This window comes from Cornus florida, unplaced genomic scaffold (genome assembly GCF_030987335.1).
Source record: "Cornus florida cultivar Cherokee Brave unplaced genomic scaffold, ASM3098733v1 CherokeeBrave_3.0.0_Hap2_Chr04, whole genome shotgun sequence".
Classification (NCBI taxonomy): Eukaryota; Viridiplantae; Streptophyta; class Magnoliopsida; order Cornales; family Cornaceae; genus Cornus; species Cornus florida.
The window spans coordinates 68,507,218-68,534,737 of NW_026775574.1; the positions used below are offsets into that span (position 1 = coordinate 68,507,218).

Consider the following 27,520-nt stretch of genomic DNA (forward strand, 5'->3'; position numbering starts at 1 on the left):
AGATATTCATTGGATGTACTGATATAATGAAATGAATGTTGGATATGAAAAAAAATGCACCCTAACCTCTATTGATATAAATTGGTAGACGTTTTTAACCTGCCATCTTTGTAATGAAATTTCTTGTACAAACTGCAAGGCATTGCACTTTCAATTGTTTGATATATATTATAAAAAAAAAACAAAAAAAGGCCAAAATTTCGATATGCCTAAGTCGCATCAGAAGTAAAAAAGAAATGGTGTTTTCTCTTTCCCGTCACAAATAAGAAACTAAAAAATCTCCAAAATTAAATATACACAACACTTCTCCTCAAGTGTCATCTTTTGTAAAATTACTCTTAACCCCTTCTTTTTCTCTAAACGACAAATATTACTTTTTCTCTAAAAAACAAATACATTCCGTAGAATTTTAATAGGATGAATAAATTAAAATTTAAAAATTCCTTAATATAAATTTTAAAACAATAAATATTTGATTTATGCAGAGTATAGATAATACTGTATTTATATAGTTTTATGAATTTTTACTTTGTAAATTTAAATTTATGGAACACGGGAACAAATAATTTTCTATTTATGATTATTTTTTTTTTGCTCTCTCCATCCAATTTTGGTGAGTTTTTAGTTTTGATTTGTAAGAGAAAGACAAAGCATCAGAATTACCCAAATTAGATTCAGAAAGTTTTGGCGTTTTCTCTTTGGCGTTGCCTATCATCTCTTACTCACCATGGAATAAGAAAATTTATATGCACCTCTTATAGTAACCTGTGATATAATTTGAGGGTCGTATTAGAAACTTGCTCTTTCTTAATCTAAGAGTATCTCCAATGATTGTCTATAATTATTATTATTATTATTATTTTGTATAAATGCGGTTGTAGTAGATTTATACAAAAATAAAAAATTAAAAAAATAGATTATATATTTCTAACTCCAGTCATTGTTTTTATATTTTCACCAACTTTGCCAACTCAGCAATCTGTGCTTTACGGTCTATGATCGATCGTAGCTTGTTATGGCTGTGCCCCACACACACACACACACACACACATCAATCTCCGCTCGATCTTTCGCTTTGAAAACTTCTATTTTCTAAGGATTAAGCCTCCGCTTGACCATAGGCTTTCTGTTATTGGTTCAATGATCAATTGTAGATTGATCGTGGGCCTTGATTGCTTCTGGGCTTGAGTTGTGCTTGGGTATTTAGGCCCGAAATCCATGGAATCAATTAATTTTGAGGATAAATGATTGAAATAACGAAAAAAAAACAAAGAAATAACATAAATGCATACAATAAGTATGCTTAGAGATCTAACATGTGCAATTAAAAGGGCTTGAATGTGCACCATTCTGCACTTATCATCCATCCAAATAAAATTATCAGTTCCTCTTCACATTCAAGATGTGTAACATGTTGGCTAAGGTCCAACTTTGAAGTTGAACCATGTTTATATTCTGATTGTGATCCCAATCCAGAGTCATTAATTATAGTTGGTATTGGAATTATGCTTCTTCCTTATCCCTGCAGCTGTAATAGTAAGACATGATATGACATTCTGGTAGCGACGAACATACCTGTCAACGGATCAGATACAGATCGAATCGGATTTTTCTATAAGTGGCAGAGCCACGTTGGGAACAGTTGGGGCAATTTCCCCCGCTTGAATTTTCTTTTTTTGTATTTCTTATTCATAAGTTTTGATAATTTGTAAAGTGCCCACTAATTTTTTAAAATATTCATAAAAGACCTTAATAAAAACTTGCAAAAGTTAAAAAGATCTCTTATTTTTTATTTTTTATTTTTAACTCATTTGCCTAACAAGATTTTCAAAATTCAGTAGAGACCCATGTTCAAGAATCAAAATTCAAAATTCATAAAAGACTCTTTTGCTATTAAATTTTCTACTATTTGTATTTTTTATACACAAAATTTAATAATTATAAGAGTGTCCCAATTGAACTCTTAAAAATTTCACAAAATACCGCAAGAAAAGCTTCCAATATTCAAAATTGCCCCTTATATTCTAGCTAATTTGCACAACAAAATTTTGAAATTTCAGAGAACACCAACAAAATTTTTATAAATCAAAATTCAGAAAAAACCTTTCGTTTGCTATATATTATTTTTGTTTGAATTTCTTATCATATTAATAGTTGCCCCCGAGTTAAATTATTGGCTCAACCACCTCTATTTAATATTATAGACACAAATTTTGTAGTCTGCAAATAAGATAACAAAATAGGGGCAAAAAGAATATTTTATTAAATTAGAAATATTGGAGTACAATCCTCTGTAATAATATTCCAAGGAATAAGGTCCTCTGATTCGATCTCCTTTTTAGCTGGTTGGATTTAAGGGCTGCACGAGCTTGATCTTGTATCACCGTGGAATTTGGATAAAGAACGACATGTCTTTGAATGTGCTTGTTGTTGATCACCGTGGAATTTGATGAAGAACGACACAATTTGATGTGCTCGGTTTTTTTCGTTTTTGGGTTTGGATGTTGGGGATGAGAGTTTCTGTATGTCTTTCTGGAATTCTAGATTTTTGAATTCCAGAATTTGTGTTTCTGGATTTCTGAATCCTCTGGATTTTTGAATCTCTAGACCTTCTAGATTTCTGAATTTATCTCCCCTCTGGATTTCTGAATCTCTGGATTTCTGGACTCTGAATTTGTGTCTCTTCTTTCTTCCTCCAGGCCTCTATTTTATAGGCTTCTTGGATTGATAAGATGATGGCATGTGTCATCTCTTGATAAGGATAAAATTATAACTGGGCCGAGCCGGTTATATTATGATAATTATCCTTAAAATAATTATTTCAAATATATTTTATTAGGAATAATTATCTGTTTATTTAACCATCTAGGCTAGGCTAATTAAATAATTTAAGTGAACCAAACTTAATTAAACATTAGGCCCATATTTAATGGGTCCATTTGTCAAAACCAAAGCCCACTAAAATTTTAGTGTTTACAAATATATTTTTAATAATATTCGTAAATGAATAAATAAATTTGACATTATTCATTTAGCATATCAAGAGACCATTCTGAGTATAAATGAGCCATTTCTATATCAAATAAATTCAGTAAATGAATGTCTTGCAAAATACAGATGTCTCGATGATTCAATAGATTAGAGCATCTCCAATCCAATGCTAAAACGTCTGTTATTTCTAAAATATAGCAGGGGGACTTCAAAAGGGGTTTTCCAATGCAATGTTAAAATGGTTGTCAATTTTTAACTTTGTCAAAAGTTTTGCCAATTGTAGCATAAGAAATAGTTACTGCTATTTCACAGAGAGAGAGACTCGGGGGGGGGGGGGGGGGGGGGATTTGGCACACATATATATATATATATATTGTGTATATATATATATTTTTTAAAAAGATCATAAAAAATTTCACCAATACTAGAGAGAAGAGTGCAGAAATGGTGTTGGAGAGAAATAAAGATTAATCTCGCTGGAATCCATGGACGCCACGGTTGCCAATAAGGATGTCTGTGAAGCAGTGAACTGCTAGAGAGAGAGAGGAGTGTAAAGATGGCATTGGAGAGAAATATAAAAAATTTCGCCGGAATCGAAATCCATGGTCGTTGATTATTTTTATTTAGAGATTGCCTTTGTTCTGGCAAAGGCATTGAAAAATGATGCGAAGAGATGGAGAAAAGGTGGAGAGGATAAATTTGGAGTTGTTTGTTTGTGATAAGGTGATGAGTTGTCAACTTCTTATTGGTTATTGAGATTTCATTTGACACCATCAGAAACAGAAGTCCATAAATCATTTTGTTTTATTTATTTATTTTTTTGTCCTTTTTTGATCAGATTATTTTAAATTTTTACTTTTTTTTAATTAGGTTTAATTTTAGTTTCATTCTAATGTCTACAACTTGACTTGGAACGTGCCTAATATTAATATTACTGATGCAAATATGAATGGTGAGAATAATAGTTGAAAAATAATAGTGGTTGTGCCAAAAAATAGTATTTTGCATAAAATGTATTATTGAAGCAAAATTGCTAAAATGTAGCATTTTTGTACTGTAGTACTGTCAAAATATAGATTTGGCATCCGAAGTTAGCAATTCTGCATTGGAGATGCTCTTAGTACCAAATTTTGACTCTTTATATTTACTAATGAAACTTCTAAAACTTCGTTACCTTTCTTTAAATATATATACATTTTTTTTTTCCTCAGTAAATAAGTGATAAAGAAAAATATACATAGTCATGGGGTATTTTATATCCCAAACCCAAAAGGAAATTGGGCTACAATGAAAAGAAAATTTTCAACAAAATAAAGGCCCATTGAACGAGTTGGAGAGATCAACAAACATCGCCCCTTCTTGTTCGTAGCTGTGAAATCATCAAACTGAGAAGAACAAATCCGTATCAGATTCATCATAGAATGAGTTCAGGAGGTTCCATTCAGCAGCTATTGATGGAGCAAGAGAGTTAGACGAACAGAGAAGAGGCGAACTCGAACTGCTTCAATAATCAATCGCAATGTACACGGAGCTAGCCAGTGTAAGTATTCTGATTTTCCTCAATTTTGGTTTCCAATTAGATGACGCCCAAATAAGAAAGTCGTTCCACCTGTTAGGGTTTGTGTTGAACCCACGTTTGGCGAAATAGATGATTCCATATCATGGTAGAGTAGAGGGACATTGGTGAAATAGATGGTTATGGACCTATGGTTGACTTGGGTGGATAATTTGCCCTGAATAGCTAGCTTTAAACAAAAGGAATTTTTAGGTATAGAGTGGCTAAACCAAACCAGACCAAATTGTGCCAGTGGACATTGCCACATTGGGGTCATTTGGTGAGATGGATTTGAGGGAAGCCATTGGAAGAGGTCATTGGTGTTCAAGATTGGGGAGAGGGAGATTAGCTAGGTCATATACTGTTGAAAACATATTCTGGGCCCACTGCTCATTAGAAACCAGAGATGCTACCTTCATGTGTTTGTTGATATGCCAACCAAGCCTAGAGTTAGAATTCAAAGCATACCCCCGTGGCCCGGGCCTAAGGGATATGCATGTGTTTGTTAGGCATCTAGACGGAACCACTCTTGGTGATGCTTTTGTAAGAACTCAATACCTTATAGAAGGGGCCACATGGTACCAATTGTCAAAAAACACCATAGTGGATGCTCCATTGTTAATTTTGCGTTGAACCATAGGCTGAGCTACTTGTCCGTTTTGCAGCAGTTTTCTCCAGAACCATGTACAGCAACTTGGAATCTTCAGTTCCCATAAACTCTTCTGCTTGATTAGATGCATAGCAGTCCATTGCTTCCATAAACTGTTATTTGTGGGAGACCATAGAGTGCAGATGTGTCTCAGAATAGATGTTTTGTTTCACAATTGTAGGTCAGGAACTCCAATACCTCCGTCTTCTTTTGGTCTGCACACCACATCCCATATGACCTTGGATCTAAACCAAGGCATAGATGGCCCTGCCCATAAGAATCTTTGCATGATTTGGTTCATCTGAGTCATTACTTTAGCTGGTAGGATGATTAAATTAGTCCAGGGGATGTGCATACTACAAATTGTAGCTTTGATGAGTTGCAGCCTTCCAACATAGGATAGGTATCTTGCGGTCCAACTTGTGATTCTAGCCAAGATACTATCTATCAGAGTTTGTGGCAGTCTGCAGCTGTGAGTCTAGTGGGGATCGAGGGAATTCCAACGTAATCTAATGGGAATAGAGCCAACTGGAAACTGAAAGAGGTTAGTGATGGCCGGTCTGGTGTACTCTGGGACTACATAAAAAGAAAAGGTGACTCTTACTGAGGTTAGGCTGCATTCCTGAAAGGTTAGAGAAGGTATCAAGAGCCTTCTTTAAGGTACCTGCAGAGTTCATTCGTATCACCATTACAAAACATTAGTGTGTCATCTGCAAAGGACAGATGAGATAAATTGAGCATCTTGCATCTCCAATGGTAGGTGAACTGAGTGTCTTGGGTGGCTTTCTGTTGAAACAAGAACTAATAGTTAAAAAAGTTACCAATTCATATGCAGTATTGGCAACATCACTTTCCAAGGAGAGTTGTTGATGGAGAGAAATTACAATTTGCCAAGTATGGGTCAAATGGGGAACGGATGTAAGTCTCAAATATATACTTCGTGGCACATTTTCATGGATTCCAGAGTATAGTATTGATTGTGACTGCATTTTTCCGTTCCTTTTTGTTCTGGGCAATATCATTGTAATTTCAATTGCATACTTGGATTTCAGTTTGCTAGGGACTTCCATCTGTTTGTTGCTATTTATTCTATAGCTACTGATTTGTTCTATGAAATTTTCTTTTTCTAGATGCTGTCTTATTTATTTATTTATTTAATTAATTTTTTATCAATCATTTCTTTTTTCAAGTGGCTTTCTATTTCTTAATTCGTACATGCATCTACCTTTAACCATAGCATGTCCAATTTGTTTGTTTATGATTATTTGTTAATTGTCCTTAGTTCCTTACCCAGTCTTTGATTTCAGCCATACAGGAAGAATAATTGAAATTTTTCCAAGAACTAGAGGCAGGTCAAAGAAGCCACAATCCCCAACAAAGGTAGTGATATTTTCCCTCATTGAGATTCAAATAATTGTATTTGTATTATAGCACCAATAAAAAAAATAAAAAAGTAATATAACAGTATTAAACCATATGTTTCTTTTGTGGTGGTCGAATGTTAATTGGTATATTCCACTTTGTGGCCCTATTTTTATAATGCTGTCTATATATGTTGAAATTGTCTTTATTTTAGATATTTGTTGTTTTTTTATTTTATTTATTTTATGGTTTTATATGATTTTTAGTCACATGCATTGCATGCGTGACTTTTACTAGATATTTAAATTATATATGCTGTTATAAATGACATACAAATGCACACAAAAGAGCTTACCAGGTAAACTAACACATGCATGGCAAATAGATATTTAAATTTTATGTTAGTTTTAATGATATTTTTTCGCCTATTATTCTATTCAATCGCAGTTAATATTTTATACTTACATTGCACATTTATGATTGCTAATTTGCTAGGAATAATTGAGAAAGTCGAATATGAATAATCCATATACTTAGCCATCTCATTAGGAGCATAATTTTATATAAGTAATAGTTTGCCACACTTTGTAGGAATGCTCAATGAAACAGATATAACTATGCCTTGGAGTTCCTTGTATAAGTGTGTCAACAAAGGAAAACCAAAAGTAAGCCAATCTGACTGTAATTACGATGTAAGCCTAATAAATACATCCATACAAGTAATTGAATAAATAGAATTTATATAAGTACACAGACATTGAATTATGTCCTTCATGAAATATTTTGTAGGAATTAATCAAAATTAGTGTCATATTACAAATGCAGCCTCATAAACATGTTAAGGTCACCTTGAATGAAATTACTTAAAGTTCAAGTTTATGCTCTGGATATATTTTCAAGTAAAACTTTTTACAAATTTACAGATTTACCTAATTACGTGCATTTGCACGTGCTTTATATTAGTTAATCTAAAAAGCTTTCTAACCAACTGTGAGCTGCTCATTTGCTAAGAAAAAAATTGTCAAAACAAAAGTTCTCTCTCTCGGTTAAACAATTGTATTTATAAGCGGAAATATTTTGTTTGTTTGTCCGTGTTCTCAGTTTTGTTCATGTGCATTCAAATATGAGCTCTGCTTTGATGAATTGGTCGTTTATTCAATTAGATTTTACTTGATCATTCAATTCTTCAATTAGCTGCGATATGATTTCAGTTTAGGTTTAGCCATTTATTTTTTTATTTTTTTTAAGAATATGCTTTGCTCATGTCTCCTTAGTAATGTAGATCGCAGGCTGTCCACCACTTTAGATTTTTTACTACCTATTGTTTCATTTGAATTTTTGACTCTCTCCTTAGTAAAGTGTCGGACACATATCCCATACACATGTTCGAGCAATATGTGTCCGACACGGGTACTTCACTACTTTTGAAGAGTCCATGTAACATAGAGTATAATAACCTCTGAGAAGCTTTTTGGGCTAGAAGGACAGAGTCAGTAATCTTCCTTTCTTGAACAAAGGCAGTTTGGGTAGGTTCAATGATGAAGGTTAAGGTATCCAGCTCTTTCAGCGAATTGAATTGTTCTTCCTCTTGAAACTTCCAATAGTAGTAGAAATCACAGGTAAACATGTTCTTACTTTTTGGAGGAAAGCAAGAGCTTGGGATTTTGTGTTGATCCTGTGAATCAGTGAATGCTACTGTATATAGTCCAAATGGCTTCCATGTTGAGCAATATTCTGTATAAAAGTACTGAACTTGTTCCATTAGTATATATGTATCCATTTTGTCACATTCCATTATTAATTTTTTAGTACTTTTAGATGCCGAAGAAATTGTGGTTGATGAACAATTTCTATCAATCTTCCTAGAATTTTGGACGATGTGGTTGGCTTTAAGTTTGTAAAGTCAATTAACATTATCCTCCGAAAAAATGGTACAATTAGAGTTTATTATTCGGAACCATAAAATATGTAGTCCCAGTCGCATCCTCCATAGCTTTGCACGAGAAATGCTAGAAATTATTCATCCACTCCATTTTTTTTTTATTTTCATGTTAAACATAGTAATACAAATGACTCTCTTTAGTGTCTCAATGCAGCAAAAATCAACTTTCACCAGAACACTGCTAACAAGGCCCACTCCATTCTCTGTATATTGAATGGTAAGTTTTTAAAGTTTATCTTTGTCCATAATACCGTACATGACCGCTTCATATGATTGTGACATACCATGAATGATAAGAAAACATTATCAAATGGATCATGTTTGGCATATCTGAAATTTTTTTACTATCCAAAAGCTTTGGTAGAAGTTAACATAGCTGAAACCTCAAAGACTAAAATCAAGAACCCTTGATATTTGAATAAGAGTCTGCTTTGCAGAACACTAGAATAAGGCTAGCAAACAAACATGACTCATTTATTAGGACTTCTTTGAACTCGTAAAGAATTTCTTTTCTTTATCAATCTTGTCCCAAGTTCGAGTTTGAGCTTTAATTTGAGAATGAACTTGAAAATGAGAATAAGCTTGAGATTAAACTCCAAATTTGGCTAAAAAAAGCCAAATGAACAGAGCAATGCTTGACAGTCCTTTCAGTAATTAAAAATGGAATAGTCCACAACTATTCTTTAATTCTTGTATTATGAGTGTCATTGTGATGGAATGAGCAGATACTTATGTTAGGTATTTGGTTCTTAATTTATTCAGGTTGATGCAACATGTTAAGGCACGGTTTTATTGATTATTGATTCTGATATTAGCTCAACTTTAGTCAACCAAATGGAAGCAACGGTGCATCAAGTTGATGAATATGTGATTCCATTTGGAGAACTTTGAATATTGTATTAGCTTGGGATCTCTGCTGTGTTGGTCTTATATGTGTGTGTGGATGATATTGGTGGTGTCGACCGTCTTAAGAGCACCCCGTAATCAATCACCGGGCATTTTTTTATTACTCTGTCCCAGATGCAAGGAAAAATTTCCTGGGGTGACCCCAAGTTTGTTGGTCGATTTGGATAACTATGCCTTTGGCCTCCTTGTTGTCTTCCTTGTAAGTGTCAGCTAAGAGGAAAACCAAAAGTAAGCCAATCTGATAGTAATTATGATGTAAGCCTAATAATACATTCATACAAGTAATTGAATAAAAAGAATTTATATAAGTCCAAAGGCATTGAACAATGTCCTTCATAAAATATTTTATAAGAATTAATCAAAATTAGTGTCATATAACAAATCAACCTCATCCACATGTTAAGGTCACCTAGAATGAAATTACTTAAAGTTCAAGTATATACTCTGGATATGTTTTCAAGTAAATTTTTTTACAAATTTACAGAGATATTTAATTATGTGCATTTGCACGTGCCTTTACTAGTTCACTAAAAAGCTTTCTAACCAACTGTGAGCTGCTCATTTGCTAAGAAAAATTTTTCAAAACAAAAGTTTTTAGATTTTAGTTTTTTTTTTTTTTTTTTCGAAAGGTTAAACAATTGTAAGAATTGCTTAAAGCTGGGTTTTTGAAACAGGGGAGATAATTTGTACTAGTGCCATCACCAATGATATGCTTGAGAAGGGGCTTGAGAAGCTGAATCATTCTCCAACTCAAGGACTGAGGAATCTTCATAGACCAAAAGGAGCTGTCACTGAACAGGTGTAATCTGCACCATTGCACCCATATTCTCTGGTTACTCCATGTCTTTAGGTCCCATATGGCCTGAGTATTGCTGCATTTTTTGAAATAGATGGATTGGGAAGGCCAAGATCACCCTCCTTTTTAGGCTTACACACTGCACACCAAGCTATTTTGGCACCTGATCTCTTCTTAGCACTGAGCTCATTTCATTAATCACTTTTTTGGTGGAATAAAAAGTTTTACCAGAATTTTTGTATAGAAACAAGAACCTATTTGATCAACTGTAGCCTGCCAGCATAGGAAACACTTCTTGCAGACCAATGAGTATTTTAGAAGAGATTATTTCAATTAGGCTATGACAATCAGTTGCTTTAAGATTGGATGAGATGAGGGGAACTCCAAGGTGTCTAATGACAGCCTTTATCAATGCCTGGGAAAATTTTGCATGATCACCCTTGGGACTTGCATCAAACAACACAATTTTCGCTTTGGTAAGGTCGTAAACACACCGTGAAGTTACTGCTGATTTGCTGATCAAAGGGCGAAAATGGGTTCAGTTTACTTTTGAACACAAGGCTAGTCATGCTATGCTAATTTGTTGGGCATTCAAATAACATTTTATGTTCAGAAACAATGAAGATGACCAAAATTTGGTGAGATGAATATCTGATGAACAAATAGAAAAAATAGACAATGAATGTATTTATGAGAGCTGAAAATAGCAGAGACTTAAGATATGAATTCTTTAGCCACATACATACAGTGGATGCCATAAATAAATGCCCTAATGAATAATCTAACACCAAGTCGTCAGATGGTCATGACCTATTTGACACTTGGTGAACTAAATCACAGTGATTCGTTCTTCAAGTGTCAAATATTTCCAAATTAAGTTGAGCAATGAAAAAAAAAATGACTTGATAGAGGGGGCTTTGGAAACAAAGGACTTGATGATGCTAGAGAGGACTTCCATGGCTAAGACAAAGAGGAAAGGGCATAGAGGGTCACCTTGTCTCAACCCATTGACACCCTTGAAAAACCCACAAAATTCACCATTAACAACAATGGTAAATGATGTAGAAGCGATGCAGGCTTGTATCCATTCAATGAGCTTGGAAGTGTAGCTAAAAAGCTTAAGGCAATTAAGTATGAAATCCCAACTGATGGAGTCAAAAGATTGATTTATGTCAGCTTCAATGGCACGTCTAAGAGAATTAGAATGAGCATGATAACCTCTGAGAAGCTCTTGGGCTAGAAGGACAGAGTCGGTAATCTTCTTACCTTGAGCAAAGGCAATTTGGGTAGGTTCAATGATGAAGGGTAAGGTAGGTTGGAGTTTAGAGGCAATGAGTTTAGCAATGCATTTGTAAATGACATTGCAACATGAGATTGGCCTATATTCATTAAGAGTGGAAGGGTTTGGTTATTTGGAAACTAAAGAGATGTAAGAAGAATTTCATTCTTTAAGGAGCCTCCCTTTCACAAAAAAACCGAAACCAAAAGAGGAGTCCTATAGACCCAAAGAACCCAAAAAGTCCACAATTTCATCTAAAGATGTACAATTTCTCCCCAACACCTAACTAAAAAGAGAACAAATAATAGAAAACTTTATCGCCCCAATGGAGGATTCCTCCCCATCAAAATATCTTATGTTCCGCTCTTTCCAAATACTCCACCAAACACAAAGGGGGGTCGCCCTCCAAGAGTCACGAGCATGCACCCCCACCCTGTGACCCCTCCAAACGTTAATCAAAACCCTTGAAGTTTGGGGCATAACCCATTGGACGCCAAACAAAACAAACATATGACTCCAACAGTCATGAGCCACAGGGCAATGCAAAAGAAGGTGATCCACAGACTCTCCATCATTCTTACACAACACCAGTTGACTATGATTTGTCTTCTCTTTCTCAAATTGGCCAGAGTCAAAATCTTGCCCCAAGTTGCAATCCAAACAAAAAAAAGCCACCCAAAGAGGAGCCTTCGACTGCCAAACTGTTTTCCACGGGAAATTGGAAGCGTGAAACCCGGAGAGGCAGAAAAAAGAAAAGAAAAGAAAAGAAAAGGAACGGACCTGAAAAGTCCCCTGTGGAGAAGGCACCCAAGTCAAGGAATCCGAACCAATACCATCCACCTCCTGTCTATAGACTCTATGCAAAAGGTCCAGCAAGTCTGTCACGTCGTCCAATTCCCAATCCTGAAAGGATCGCGAGAATTGCACATCCCAAGAGACCTATTGCTATCGAGTCGATAATAGTCGGCTACTGAAACATGTCTATCAACAGTAATCCTGAACAACCTTGGGAACAAACAAGACAATGGGCAATCCTCGCACCAAGTATCCTCCCAAAACCGAACGTCCCTTCCCTCCTGAAGATCCAGTTGTTTCTTTAGAATGGATAATTGGCTTTTTTTAGAAAAAAAGATGAAAAAAGAAATAAAAATCACCGTTGGGAATGAAATTCTTTTCCCTGTCCCCCTTTCTGTAGTCAATGAAATTTTTTCGAAAGAGTTGATATTTTTACCTCCACATGGCATTGCTTCGTCAGGCTTTCGCCCATTGCAGAAAATTCCCCACCGCTGCCTCCCGTAGGGGTCTGGGACTTAAAACTTGGAGATTGCATTGCAAATATGGTTATTTTGTTATGATTTTTTAAAACAATGTTGCTACTTGCTAGTCAAGCTATTCAATCATTCCTAAACATTTTCAAGCCTCAACAATGAATACCATCTAGTCCTAGAGTTCTTTGTGTTCTTACATACGATGCTGCTAAAAATTTTATTTTCACTATTCAACCTAAGTTACCATTTTCCTCTAAACATTAGTTTCTTACATGATTTTTTTTTTTTTTTTCTCCGGGGTAAATTATGCTAACCTCCCTTGAGGTTTAACCAAATAAATGAAACTCTTGTGAAAATAAGTCCAATGCTCCTTGGCAGAGTTTGTCAGAAACACGGTGTAAATTGCCACATGATTGACAATTTTACCCACATCAACCTAATCACATTAGATGAAATCCAATCTGTGCCTCTATCCCTCCACCTCTATCACCACCACCTCTCTCTATTTCTCTCTCTCTCTCTCTAAACTCTTTTCAAGCAACAATCCCTCTTGCACTAGTCCCCCATCTAACACCTTCAATTGTATCAGTTTGAAATGCTAGTCAGCACTCAGATTTCTGAGTATAAAGTGCTCTGTCTGCAAATTTTTGCGACAAATAATTGACACCTCATTGTGGGGGGCGTGGCATTATTCTTGAAGACATCTTTCTCCAGAAGACAATGTATGTTGTACAAAAGACAGCACCGTTGTCTTTGCTGAGCAACATCTCAACGACATGGCATACTTGTGAGCATTGCACTCGCGGGAGTGTTGACATGGGTTTTCTATATAATTTGATCACGATTTTTTGAATTGATTAATTGTTGGTTTTTTTTTTTTTTTCTTTTTTTTCCCGGGGGTATATGTAGAAGCGTATATGTATATATGGGTTGATACGTTGAGTACATACATGTGCATAACAGGTTTATGTGTAGTATGACACAGTGAACTTGCTAATGGCATAAACCAAATTTGCTGGAACCTTAACTTTAAACTCCATTTTATCTCCTCTGTTAAAAGATCTAATTTTGCACATTAAATTTGTAAAAAATATGCAGCCTTGATTAGTCTTTAATTATAATTAGATCTAATTTGAATTATGCTTTTCTGAAAAATTTCTTGGTGATATTAGTGGTGGTAATTGTATGGAATTTGATTTTGTGTTAGATTAAGTCCTTTTGAGTCATGATGTGACGTCGAAATATGGTATGGTAACCTTTAAAGACAACTCATGTAAGTTTAAGCTTACCACATTATATTTCGACTTCAAATCATGTTTTGGGGGTTCTTTTGAGTCTTTATTTTTAATCATTGAAGCAAATGTTAGAATTTTAACCATTCAAGCAAAAGTGGATAAAAAAACTATCAGGAACAATAAGTCAGTTACCAGGGTTGGGTGGGGATAAGGAGCAGGGGTGGAGCCATACTTGGCCCAGGGGGGCAGCTGGGAGGGAGGGAGGGAGGGACTTGGGGCCTTAGGGCAGCCCCTGTATGTTTTTTTGTATTCTGGGCGCATTCCCCTTTTGAACGCTTTTTTTGAATCTTCGTACTTATCAAAAATATATATATAATGGGTAAAACTACAATTTCACAAGCAAAAATAAGGATTATTAATGTCTTTTTATCAAAATGAAGGACATAGTATTCTATAAAATTACTCTTCATTTGTTCTACTTAAAAATGTTCCTCCACTTAGTTCTTCCACAAAGATCCGAACTAGCTTTGGCGGGTACTTGAACCTCTATGAATGAGTTTTCTTATACCCAAATTAGTGTAATTTTCACTAGGTTCCTTCAAAGGAAGAAGAGAGATAGAAAGGAGAAGGACCGAATGGAGAAAGAGAGTGAGAAAGGAAAAGTAGAATGTCTAGAGGGAAAAAAGATCTTTTGCTAGGAGTGATGAGCATGTGTATTCCCATCCCTGAAGTACTTAATTTGAAATCTGCCAAACCATTGGTAAGGAGGGTTTTTTACTACATTTTGAATGCAAATAGGCAATTTAGCATATGGAAACATCCTGAATATGCATATGCTTCTCATATGGTGGTGAAAACATTGTAATCTGTCATGAATGATGAATTATCTGAAATTTGTGAGTCAAGTGCTGTCGCATATGAATTAGATCCTTCAAGCTATTTATTTATTTTTTCATGGAAGTTAAAAGCGAACTCACGCACCCATTATCCACAACATGCCCCTAATGTGGCTCAAACTCGCAACCTCCCCTTTGGGGAGGAGATATTTATGTGTGTAAACTCCCACATTCTTCATAAGTCATGACAACCCCCAAAATTCAAGACACTGAAGAAGCCGTGAATATTTATGTGTGTGTGAGCAAATCTGTATATGTTGTCCTTTTTGTGAATTTTCAGCCCAATTAGTATCTTCTGATATGTTGCTCATGTATTCCTTGCTTTATTGAAATTTTGTATAAACTTCTTGTGGTCAAATATGTCGTGATGTTACTTTGGGGCAAGTGTAGGTTACAAAAATTGATAGAAGTGTAAGGGGGTTGCATTTACAATTTATGGGACAGATAGAAATATGGAACTATGTAGAAGAAGGGGGCTGCTGTAGGAATTATTTTAGAAAGTTAAATGCCTTTTTTTACATACACTAACCCTATAAGAATGTATGCTGGAAATTTGAAGACATATTTGATATAGATCATTTTATTGACTACTTGAAGGATGTTGTGGAAATTTTTCATGATATCCCTTAGTGGTTTACTGATAAATGAGAGCTGTTCAGAAGTATAAGGTTTGACGGCTTTGTTTTCCCCTTTAGATATGAATCCACACCGAAGAGGCCAGTCCTGAATTATGCCTTTACATTCCACAACTGAGTACTGATCTGCAAATGTTAAAAAATAGAAAATGGCAACTTCTTGTTGTCTAGGTTCAATTGTGAACCGAATTAACTAAAGGATTTGGTTGCTACTTTGACAGTGAAAATTATAGTATGAAAATAGAAAAAAGAAGTGGATGGGGGTTATGCTACAGACATACTTGAGTAATGGGGGTTAGGCTTATTATTATATATAAATGTTTGTGAAAGATTATGGATGATGTCATTTAAGTGCACACGAACAGAGATTGATAGGCTCCTGTCTTAGAGTTTTGATGATCCCAAGCTGTCTCTTCTTTAAACTATATGTTTTACTACTTTATAAAGTCCTTCATGGAACTTGTAGAACCTGTGGCAAAATTGTTACTAGTTGGTCTTTCTTCTAGAAAAAGTAAATTTGATTTGTTATCGAGAGTGTTTTCTTCAGGTATGAAATTTTTTCCTCCAGAAATCAACAGGCTAAGGTGCAAAGTGAACTATCACGCCCTGAAATATCTTCCTGAAATTGAGCTGATGGCTGATCTGCTGGCCTCAAGAATGAGAAACCGCACAGGCATTTCAAATCCATACATCTAAGTGATCCTGAGCAGCCATCAGTGCCTTCTCCACCTTTGTTCCCACAAAATCACAGAATGATAAGTCTACTATCCCTTTCTCAAACCTAAGATGAAGAACCCCCGTTTAAGCAGAAATTTTCTAGTCTTGCTGTGACCATGATAACAAAAAATAAGCACCGGCTTACATAGTTTTCCTCTGTGGTGTTTGGCCCTCAGGATAGTTCCCACTTGCTCTGCAGAAGCGGAAGGATGCACGGTGCCCTCTTGATCCTGGGGAAGAAGCAGTGATGCTTCTGGGCAGGTTTATGGTGGACAGAACCACATGGCACCTCTCGGGAACTTGTTCCCAAATCTTGTAGACTACTGGCTTAATTTCTTCTCAAATTCCTTTTGCCAACTGAAGTATAAGGAGGTTTGGCTGTTGGCGTCAAATTTAAGTATGCTTCTAGGATCTTGTCAAATAAAATCGTGTTACTCTTTTTCAAAATTTCAGCTTAGATGACTTGATGATTTTTAAATGCTTTGCATTTTAATCTTACCTTGTCTAGAATGTCCGGTCCAGCTGTTACTGTAAAGTAATTCAGTTTTGTTCAATCAAGTTACTATTCGATGGAATTGCATGTTCTGAAAAAACTTCAATAGAACTCTTATGACAGTCATACTGACCACTCAAGCATATGTTGTCGCATACAAAGCATATGCAAAAAAATGCAAAAATGATATGTCTGGTCTCTGAGTTGTAAGTGCATCTTTCCACAGCGAGGGGAATTGTCTAATTTGATAGACTATTCTGGTTTGTTGCAGATCCAGTTTCTTTGTCCTACACCCTTTCAGTTTTTAATTTATTTTATTATTATTTTTATAATTATTATTTTTTGAAATTGGCAAGCTTATTCTTCTTGTCATTATACATTAACATTCTCAGTTTCATTCTTGACACAGGCAAAGTTTTAAATAAATTTATACCTGCAATTTTGAGAAATGAGATTACTAGCTTATGAATTGTTTAGTTTTTATACCCTTGTATGTATTCTCATCACTACAATATTGATATTTTTTTTGTTTCTCTCTCTCTCTCTCTACCGGTCTTGAAACCTTGACCTAGAGTTTGGGAGTTTAGACCCAAATCCACTTGGGCAAAGGTAAACCAGTAATATTGGTACTTATTTCTTTCAATTAATTGCAGAATGCCCCATACTTGTGCATAAAAGATGGTATCATTCTTCACTGCCCACAAGTAAGTTTTAAAGACGATTATGTTGCTTATTGTAATCTCTTTGATCTTTCCTTTTGTGCAACTTATTCCGTGTTTCATCTGTAATATTATTAGGTCGAGGAGCATAACTCATTCTGGGAGAATCCTTATTCGGTCACCACTTCATGGAAACCTTGTGCTGAGGGACAAATTGGCGCAATTTTAGGTAGCACTGGGCTGATGATGAATAATTTGAGTGTGTTATTTGGCGAATCCTCGCGTATGAAAATCTGTAGAGAAGTCAAAGAAATCTAAACATTGATGTTAAGCAAATTTTCCACACCTTTTGTTGTAGTATACTTTTTTACTCGTATAAATGAGCTATTAATATCACTGTGCAAAACAGTTCTGTGTCAGATTTTTTCCATTACACTTAGATTCATGTACTGACACGCTGTTTTTATACGTTGTGTTTTTGGGGTGAATGGATAGATCTTATGTGTTTATACTTCTGTTTTGTAATGTCCTATAAAATTCAACTCAATATTTTCATCACCTTCCTCTCTTCAATTATAAAATAAAAAGGTTGGTTTTCTTCTTCTCAATATGCAATATGCCTCCAAGAGGTTTTTGATTGGGACCTGAAGGTAAAGGTTTTATTTCCTCACAGTTGATAATATATATAAATATAAATATATATATATATATATATATTTCTATCGTTTGGAATACTAAAATATTGGCAAAAGGTTATAAATTTATATAGTTCTATGAACTAACAAATCTGTGCCATGAGTTGTGCTGTGAACTTGCATGGATTTTAAGAAGCTTTGATGAAGACGTAAATTTTAACATGGGCTTGTTCTCTACACATGTTAGATTATTGTTTGAAATGACGTATTTCAATTTCAGCTATTATATTAACTGTCTCATGGTTTTGTACATGTATATATTTTTGAAGGAGTCAGACATCTGTAACTGTAGGCTGCATATGTCTGTAAAGATTCATCTGTCAATCAACCTATCTTATTCTGATAACTGTAGAATATTAGGTTGATATTTATCTTTAAGTTATTGCTTCCTTACAGCCCAGTAATTTTTATTGACTCTTTGCAGATCTTCCACCTGAGAATGAAACGAATAGACATATATTTATACACGCTGAGGGTGGTCTGAACCAGCAAAGAATTGATGTATGTTTCTGTTCTTTTAAGTTGTACTGAATTAAAGATCCCTTTGATTTTCTTGTTTTGATAGTATACCTAGATCCAATTGTTTGTTTAGAATGGATAGTTGGCTTTTTTAGAAAATGCAGAAAAAAGAAATAAAAATCACAGTTGGGAATGAAACTCTGTTCCCCATCCCCTTTCTGTAGTCAGTGACTTTTTTTCGAAATAGTTGATATTTTTACCTCCACGTGGCATTGCTCCGTCAGGCTTTTGCTCATTGCGGAAAATTCCCCACTGATGCCTCTCGTAGGGTCTGGGACTTAAACTTGGAGAATACATTGAAAATGTTGTTATATTGTTACAATCTTTAAAAACAATGTTGATGGTCAAGCTATTCAATCATTCCTAAACATTTTCAAGCCTCAACAATGAATACTATCCACTCCTAGAGTTCTTTGTGTTAATTTTTATTCATGTCCTTTTTTAACCAGACACCTTGATGCTGCTAAAAGTTTTATTTTCCCTGTTCAACCTAAGTTACCATTTTCTTCTAAACCTAAGCTTTCTACATGATTTTTGTTCAACAATTTTTAAAGTAATTTTTTCATTTCTTTTTTTCCGGGGTAAGTTATGCTAACCTCCCTTGAGGTTTATCCAAATAAGTGAAAATTTTGTGAAAATAACTCCGATGCTCCTTGGCTGAGTTTGTCAGAAAACAGTGTTAAATTGCCACATGATTGACAATTTTACCCACATCAACCGAATCACATTAGATGAAATCCAATCTGTGCCTCTATCCCTCCACCACTATCACCACCACCTCTCTCTCTCTGTCTCTAAACTCTTTTCAAGCAACAAACCCTCTTGCACTAGTCCACCATCTAACACCTTCACTTGTATCAGTTTTGAAATGCTAGTCAACAGTTAGATTTCTGAGTCTAAAGTGCTCCATCTGCAAATTTTTGTGACAGATAATTGACACCGCATTGTGGGGGGCATGGTATTGTTCTTGAAGACATCTTTCTCTAGAAGACAATGTATGTTGTGCAAAAGACAGCGCCATTGTCTTTGCTGAGCAACATCTCAACGACATAGCGTACTTGTGAGCATTGCACTCGCAGGAGTGTTGACATGGGTTTTCTATATAGTTTGATCTCCATATTTTTTTTTTTTTTTCTGGGGTATATGTAGAAGCGTATATGTATATATGGGTTGAGACGTTGAGTACATACATGTACATGTATAGTATGACACAATGATCTTGCTAATGGCATAAACCAAATTTGCAGGAACCTTAACTTTAAACTCCTTTTTATCTCCTCTGTTAAAAGACCTAATTTTGCACATTAAATTTATAAAAAATATGCAGCCTCGATTAGTCTTTAGTTATAATCATATCGCACTTGATCAACTACTCTTATCAATCAAGTTTGTATTGGATTTCAGGGTAATTTTGTCTTTTTATATTTTGATTTTAAGGGTAAAACTACAATTTTACAAGCAAAAATAGGAATTATTAATGTCTTTTTCTCAAAATGTATGACACAGTATTTTGTAAAAATATTCTTCATTTATTCAACTTAAAAATGCTCCTCCACTTAGTTCTTCCCCAAAGATCTGAACTAGCTTTGTCGGGTACTTGAACCTCTATGAATGAGTTTTCTTATTCCCAAATTAGTGTAATCTTCACTAGGTTCCTTCAAAGTAAGAAGAATGATAGAAAGGAGAAGGAACGAATGGAGGGAGAGAGTAAGAAAGGAGAAGAAGAATGTCATTCCAATCCCTGAAGTAGTTAATTGAATTCTGCCAAACCATCAGTAAGTTGGGTTTATTACTACATTTTGAATGCAAATAGGTAATGTAGCATATGGAGACATACTCATATGGTGGTGAAAACATAGTAATCCTTCATGTAACTTGTAGAACCTGTGGCAATACTAGTTGGTCTTTCTTTTAGAAAAAGTAAATTTGATTTGTCATCGAGAGTGTTTTCTTCAGGTATGATAATGTTTTCCTCCAAAAATAAACAGGCTAAGGTGCAAAGTGTATCACGCCCTAAAATTTCTTCCTGAATTTGAGCTGATGGCTGATCTACTGGCCTCAAGAATGAGAAACGGCACAGGTAATTTCAAATCCATAAGTGCAAGTGATCTGGGTATGCTATTTTGTGAGATTTAGCTCAACTCTCATCTTTGATTTGTTATCATGGTCACAACGAGAGTTGGATTTTTCTTCTTAAACGGGGCTCTCTATCTTAGGTTTTTGAGAAAGGGATGGTAGGCTTATCATTCTGTGATTTTGGGGAACAGGGGAGGGGAAGGCACTGATGGCTGCATACAGATTGAAAGAATGGCCTCGACGGACGAAGGTGACCTAGAGTTCAATTGGCTTTTCTGGTATTAGAACAAAAAATAAGTACGGGCTAATGGTTTTCCTCTGCGGTGTTTGGCCCTCAGGATAGTTCCATTTGTGGCCACTGGTTCTGCAGAAGCGGAAGGATGTACAGTGCCCTCTTGAGCTTGGGTGATGCTTTAGGCAATGTGAGTTAGCCTAAGGAAACTCAAATTTATGTTGCTTCTGGGCAGGTTTAAAATCCGTTACTCTTTTTCGAAATTTCAGCTCAGATGACTTGGTGATTTTTAAATACTATGCAATTTAATCTTACATTTTGTATTAATCAGTTAGCATTTGATGGAATTGTATGTTCTGGAAAAACTTCAATACAACTCTTTTGACAGTGACAGTCATACTGACCACTCAAGCACATGCTGTCACATACAAAAGCATATGATAAAAAAATGCAAAAATGTGCACTTGGTATTATTAAACTCCATGCGCTTGTATTGATATTTGCAAACAATAAAAAAGGAAAATCGAACTTGCTTTCTTTCTTCGCCAAAACTCTTGATTTTCTCTCCTCTCATATGGGACAGACTTTTTAAATGCAACCATAGTTCATAATCGCAGTATAACGGATTCAGGAAAATATCAGATTCGGAAAAATATTAGTATAAATCGGTCGAACGACCCGTTTATGGAAGTGTGTAGTAGAAGACCTTTAAAAAGTATAAACCGGTCGATATGTGGTGGATACAGCAATTGAGTTATATTTTTATTTACTTTTATTAATTTGTAAATTTTGTCAGAAGACTTTTCGACAAATCATAAAATTCCAACATAATTTGTCCTTGACAATTGCATTCTAGATAGAGCATTGCGGTTAACATTATACTGCCACAATACAACCCTGTTTTTTTTTTTTTTTTTTTTGCTACTCTATTACTAAACACGTTAAAAGGTATAAATACAAACACGAACAAATAAATTTAATTTTGAGAACACATAAGAACATAGAAAAAAACAGATGCTTCTATTATTTGAAAAGAAAAAGGTAATTTAAACATAGAAGGTACTCCCTCGTCCGTTCCATAGTATTTGTCCACCACGAAGGGGAGTTATCTATTAAGTCTTCCTATTTTAATTACAAAAGTAGAGAGAATAATTTGAATGAGTAGCTGCCAACAAAGTAATTCAATACAATAAAGAAGAGGTGTTTGATTTAACCTCAGTGATTGACAATGCCTTTTTTACGGCTTGAAAGCAGAGGTCACAGCAACTGTGCTGTGTCTTGGATTTTTGCTCCCGTCGCGGTCGCCCTCGCCCTCGCCGTCTGTTTTGTAAATGAATGGGGTCGGCTAAAAAGAATTTTCGCTCCCCTGTTCAATAGAAAATGACTTGTCCCAACTTTTTTCCTTCTTAGAATGACAAACTGTCAAATAATAATTCAAATGGTCACACATACACGGACTGAAGAAACCAAACCCAAGGAAGATTAAGCATAAATGTCTCAAAATAGAAGTGATAGATTAAAATTGAATATAAAGCAAAACAATTGAATAGTCAGGAAAACTTAACAACCAAAGCAATATAAAATATAGAGAACTCATGACACTAAATTAAACTACTAAATATATAGAAGATTCAAAACAAGCAAACAACCCAACCATTCTTACCACTAAATCCAGACCAGTTTGTTTGTTTTGTGGCAGTCGCGGACAACAATGAATCCGGTGTCCATGTGTGTTGTATGTCCTGAAAAATTGGAATTGTATGTTCTGAAACTTCAATACATTTGTCCACTCAAGCACATGCTATCAAGAAGTATCGTTATCAAACTTGCTTTTCTTATCTTAGTATGCTAATTAAACATAACTAGTATTGAAGCAAAGAACAAAACCATCATACCATTGTACCAAACTATGGCTCAAGAACTCATTTATGCAACAAGAATATTAATAAGAACAAGTTTATTCCTTTACAAAATTCCAATCAGATTCGTGTGGTTTTATATTACTAGTACTTGTTATTAGTGTTCAACAATTTAAAGGAATAATTCAGGGAGTTCTGCACCAACATTCATCCCAATCAATTCATCACCCTTAAGCACTCTTTCATTAAGAACCCGAGCAATTATCAAGAAGGAAGCCAATCATGGGCTTTATTGGGCCACCAAATCAACAGAAATAGAATTGAGGTCTGAAAAATATACATACACACGTGGAAATATAAACACAAAACTACACAGATAAATGTAGAGAGAGGTTGGCAATTGTTGCCCGGAAATCTCTCCGACTAAAAAGCACCTCTCTCTCAAAACCCTAAAAATGCGGCGCAATCTCCTTCTCCGAGTCCTCCTCCAACCTTGCTGAGGCAAATTCCTCTAATGTCCATCACCATTCCTCCTCACAGTCACCACGATTCCCCCTCCTCCTCTCAAGCCTTCACCCCTTGCCGTGGCAAAACCCCACTATCCCCATCGCCATTCCTCAATCCCAGTCACCATTCCGCCCCAATCATCACCATTCCGCCCTCCTCCTCTATCGCCTTCACCCATTGCCGAGGCAAAACCCTACTGTCCCCATCGCCATTCCTCAATCCCAGTCATCATTCCGCCCCAGTCATCACCATTCCGCACTCCTCCTCTCTCCCCATCAACCATTCACCCTTACTTGGAGTACAAAAGTTTTCTCATGCTAGTTAGGGCATTGTCAACTGACCAAATAAATCTGGAGAAGGACGATCCTCAGAAAGAGCCATACAAGGAGTCCAATGCAAACAGTGGGGGTTCTCAATCGAACAACAATGATTATTCCCAGTCTGGTCCATGGCTCAGGGAACGAGATCTTCCTAAGGCGAATTTGTATGTCTCTTTCATGACCTTATTCGAGATCTTCCAAGGGCAAAGTTGTACGTCTCTTTCATGACCTTATTTGCCGCTCTTGGTTGATGAAGAAATTTTCACCCTCTACAAAAAGGATGTGGAGTGCAGACAACAATTCAACGAAGTCTTTCTCAAAATAATCTTATGGAATATAATCAAGGTTGGAAAAGCTGACGTTGTTAATTGGACATTGATGGCTTCCTTGAATGGGAATGGAGAAGATAAGCCTTCGGAGAAGTAGTACTTACAAAAGATATCCACAATTATTCATACTAGTATACCGTCATATCCATCCCTGTTCAGTGCTCTGCAGCCTTCCTATGCATCCCTCTGAAACAAAACATAACAATTAGTCAAGACCTGAAATATAAGAAGCACTGCAATTTTCAAGGAGAAGTAAAATTGTGAGAAGTAAAACACTGGTCGCAACCTTATTCTGACATCAAAATACTACTTCTCCGAATACAAATATATGGTGTATTTATGTATATGTGTGTGTGTGTACTTACGTATATGTATAGACATATATATGAATTTATGCTTAATTAGTAAGATCATGTATTTCTGCAAAAAGATGTATATATATACACGTTTATGTATACTTACACATGTACATGTATTTTTGCACATGAAATACTGCTTATAGCTCATATGTGCATGTATATACACATTCCAATATCAGTATGTAAATTAATATATATGTATACGTATGTAATTGTGTACATGTATATGAATTTATACGTACATACATGCACACATTTTTTACCTAATTTACAAACTTCATATAATCTTTTTGTCACAAAATTTCTTTTACAAATATGCAAACACAATTATTCAATCAGAATTTCAATAATTATTAGGAAATTTTTTTATCCTTTTTAATTCTAGTATCATTGGCATTATTTGATCAATGCAATAGGATTTAGTAAGTTGGATTAAAATGTTAATAATGATAACTAATTTGTTCTCTCTCTTGGCCCTCCTTTTGTTTTCTCCTTTTTCTCCCTTTTAGTCTGTACTTCCCTCTTCTTCTCTATCCTTTACTTTCTTCTTCTAGTCTCTCATCTCTCTTGATTCTTCTCTACTCTGCTTCTCTTCTGTTAACTGACCACTTCTCTACTCTTCTAATGCATGTCTAGACACGCCTTTAACAACTATGTTTACGACAATGTTTTTAGGTTAGAATGTTAGACATGATTTTCTTTCTTTGAAATGGATTCAACCTTAAGGTTGTTTTCTTTAAAAAAAAAATTATAACATAACCTAACCAATCCGATCTTAACCCAACCTAAATGCAATGAAAATAAGCACACTTCGAATTAGAGGCCAGTTTGGGGTGGGACATTGGTGGACAATTCTATGCCTCAAGTTGAGCTCTTGACCCCTAACGCTGTCCTACTTTGGTGCAATCCACAGTTGCGCCGCCACCATAACTACAATATCATCCATTGCTTGTCAACTACAGTAGCACCACCAAAATCGTCCTCTGTGTTTCTACTCTCTCCATCTCTCACGTTGAAATTGACCCAACAACCACTCACCACCGCCACCATCTTTCATCTTCTTTATCCTCTTCTCTCCTATCCCTTCTAGCATTGTTTTTAACTCACTCCCTCCCTTTTTCTCCATATCATATGTAAAACTTAACTTTTTTTTTCTTACTAAAGCAAATCATGAAATTCACACGTCAACCAAATAATCAAAATCAAGCAAAGCATAGGCCCTATCTTTGAAGGTAATGCAACTAATTGAATAATACTAGATCAAGCAGGTAAGAAAACAAAGAAAGGGAATCACAGCAGCATTGCATGATAAATCATAACTAGCACACAAATAAATATATATTCATAAATCTATATATATATTATACTTGCCTTCATTATATTCAATAAGATTATTTTGAAAAAGATTTCGTTGCCTGCACCCCACATCCTTATCCTTTTTGTAGAGGATGAAAATTTTCTTCATCAACCTTGGGGGTCTTCTCACCAGCACCAAAAAAATGTGAGCCAACCGACAACAGTGCCGAGGGCGGCCAATAAGGTCATGAAAGAGACGTACAAAATCGCCCCACGAATATCTCGCTCCCCGGGTCCATGGCCCAGACTGGGAATAATGTTCGATTGAGAACCCCCACTGTCTGCATTGGACTCCTTGTATGGCTCCTTCTGAGGATCGTCCTTCCCCATATTCAGATCAGTTTACAATACCCCGAGTTAGGGCATGAGAAAACTTTAGTACTCCAAGTAAGTGTGGGTGGGTGATGGGGAGAGAGGACGAAGGGCGGAATGGTGATGACTGTGGCAGAATGATGACTGGGATTGAGGAATGGTGATGGGACAGGGGGGTTTTGCCTCGGCAAGGGGTGGAGGCGAGAGATGAGGAGGGGGAATCGTGATGACTGTGAGGGGGAATCGTGATGACTGTGAGGAGGAATGGTGATGAACAGCAGAGGAGCAGAGGAATTTGCCTCATCAAGGCCGGAGGAGGACAGCATTGGTAAAGCGTAGCTGCTGGGGAGAAGGAGATTGCGCCGCAGTTTTAGGGTTAGGGTTTTGAGAGAGAGAGAGAGGTGCTCTTTAGTTGGGGAGATGGTTGGTTTAAGGTTTTGTGTATATAGTCCAAGTCTAAGGCCGAATTTTGGATGGAAATAGATGAGAGGCTTAATGTATTATTTCTGATGCCAATTTTACTCTTACAAAAAATCAAAATTACACCTGATTTTAGTTTGCAAAATAAGAATTACAGACCTTGATTAGTTGATTTAGAAAAAAAATTAAAACAAAACTTATACATACAAGTTAGCAGTTACAGAGAAAGAGGCGGGCAAGCTTGAGAGTTGAGTGACGGCTGCTGAAGCTTGCGAACGGCGAACCCGAACTGGGTTTTGATATAGGTATGGGCTTTGATTTTTTTGAAAAATCTGAAATGATATGCCGATATGGGTTTTGATATAGGTAATAGGTTTTGAACTTTTGATTCTTGCAGACAGATAGATAAACTGAAATATATGGGTTTTGAACTTCTGATTCTTATAGATTTTGTAGTTTGCAGTTGCAGAGAGAGAGATAGAGCAAGTTCAGAGTTGACAACGAGAATAGAGATGGAGGTGATTGGGAGGCTGAAATGATTTGCCCTAAAAAACTTGAGAGGGCCTATAAATTTTGAAATGGAGGCGATCGGAGAGGTTGAAATAATTGTTTTTTGTTTTTTTTCCGGAAGGCAAGTAAGATTGAATTAATGAATGTAACTTTACAAGCCATTCCAAAAGAATAGGGCTGGCCCACGAATGATGGACCAAGCCCAACAAAAAACTAACAGTGAAATTAGAGCACTGGGCCAAGCCCAACAGATGCAAAGACAATATCTATTTTAGGGCATATCGAAGACCATCCAGATAACAATCATTCCGGTGTAAACGCAGGGCTGAAATAATTGTTTCGGCATTCTAATTTCTCATTGAAATAATTGTTTCATATTTTTGATGCATTTGTCACTTATTTCGGCAGTCTAATTTATCATTGAAATAATTGTTTCATATTTTTGATGCATTTATTACATAAATATTATGTAGTTCTTTAATCCATTTTTTTTGTTCATATTTTATTGGTAACTTTTAATTTAACTTATTTGTATTAAAATAGTAATATTTCTTTTGCCTATCTAACATACATTTGTTTTATCTATCTAACATATAAGTTAAAGGTATAACATGAATTCAAAAGAACAATAATGAATTAATAG

At 35.6% G+C, this 27,520-nt stretch overlaps 1 protein-coding gene and 1 long non-coding RNA gene across 9 annotated transcripts; one reads left to right on the forward strand and one right to left on the reverse strand.

Moving 5' to 3' along the window:
* The first annotated feature begins 4,256 nt into the window (after nt 1-4,256).
* LOC132303443 (protein PECTIC ARABINOGALACTAN SYNTHESIS-RELATED-like) lies at nt 4,257-21,281 on the forward strand. 7 transcript variants are annotated; one of them, XR_009481219.1, is made up of 10 exons: nt 4,257-4,531; nt 6,503-6,575; nt 8,654-8,716; nt 10,080-10,204; nt 16,062-16,628; nt 17,378-17,428; nt 17,522-17,612; nt 18,503-18,579; nt 19,527-20,677; nt 20,865-21,277. XR_009481219.1 is itself a non-coding variant. In XM_059800699.1 (8 exons), the coding sequence occupies exons 4-8, from the start codon at nt 10,115-10,117 to the stop codon at nt 19,566-19,568; spliced, it is 351 nt and encodes a 116-aa protein (XP_059656682.1). In that variant the 5' UTR covers nt 4,257-4,531; nt 6,503-6,575; nt 8,641-8,716; nt 10,080-10,114; the 3' UTR covers nt 19,569-19,847. The 7 variants fall into 7 exon arrangements, 2 of the variants coding, with proteins under 2 accessions (XP_059656682.1, XP_059656681.1); XR_009481220.1 differs by having other exon boundaries at nt 16,083-16,628; XR_009481221.1 differs by lacking the exon at nt 10,080-10,204.
* Nucleotides 21,282-21,906: 625 nt separating this feature from the next.
* LOC132303445 (uncharacterized) lies at nt 21,907-27,014 on the reverse strand. Of its 2 annotated transcripts, none has more exons than XR_009481224.1 (3): nt 26,575-27,014; nt 22,569-22,647; nt 21,907-22,324 (listed from the first exon to the last, which is right to left on the reverse strand). It is a non-coding gene; the product is annotated as an uncharacterized LOC132303445 (long non-coding RNA). The 2 variants fall into 2 exon arrangements; XR_009481225.1 differs by lacking the exon at nt 26,575-27,014 and adding an exon at nt 24,025-24,105.
* Between the last annotated feature and the right edge of the window lie 506 nt (nt 27,015-27,520).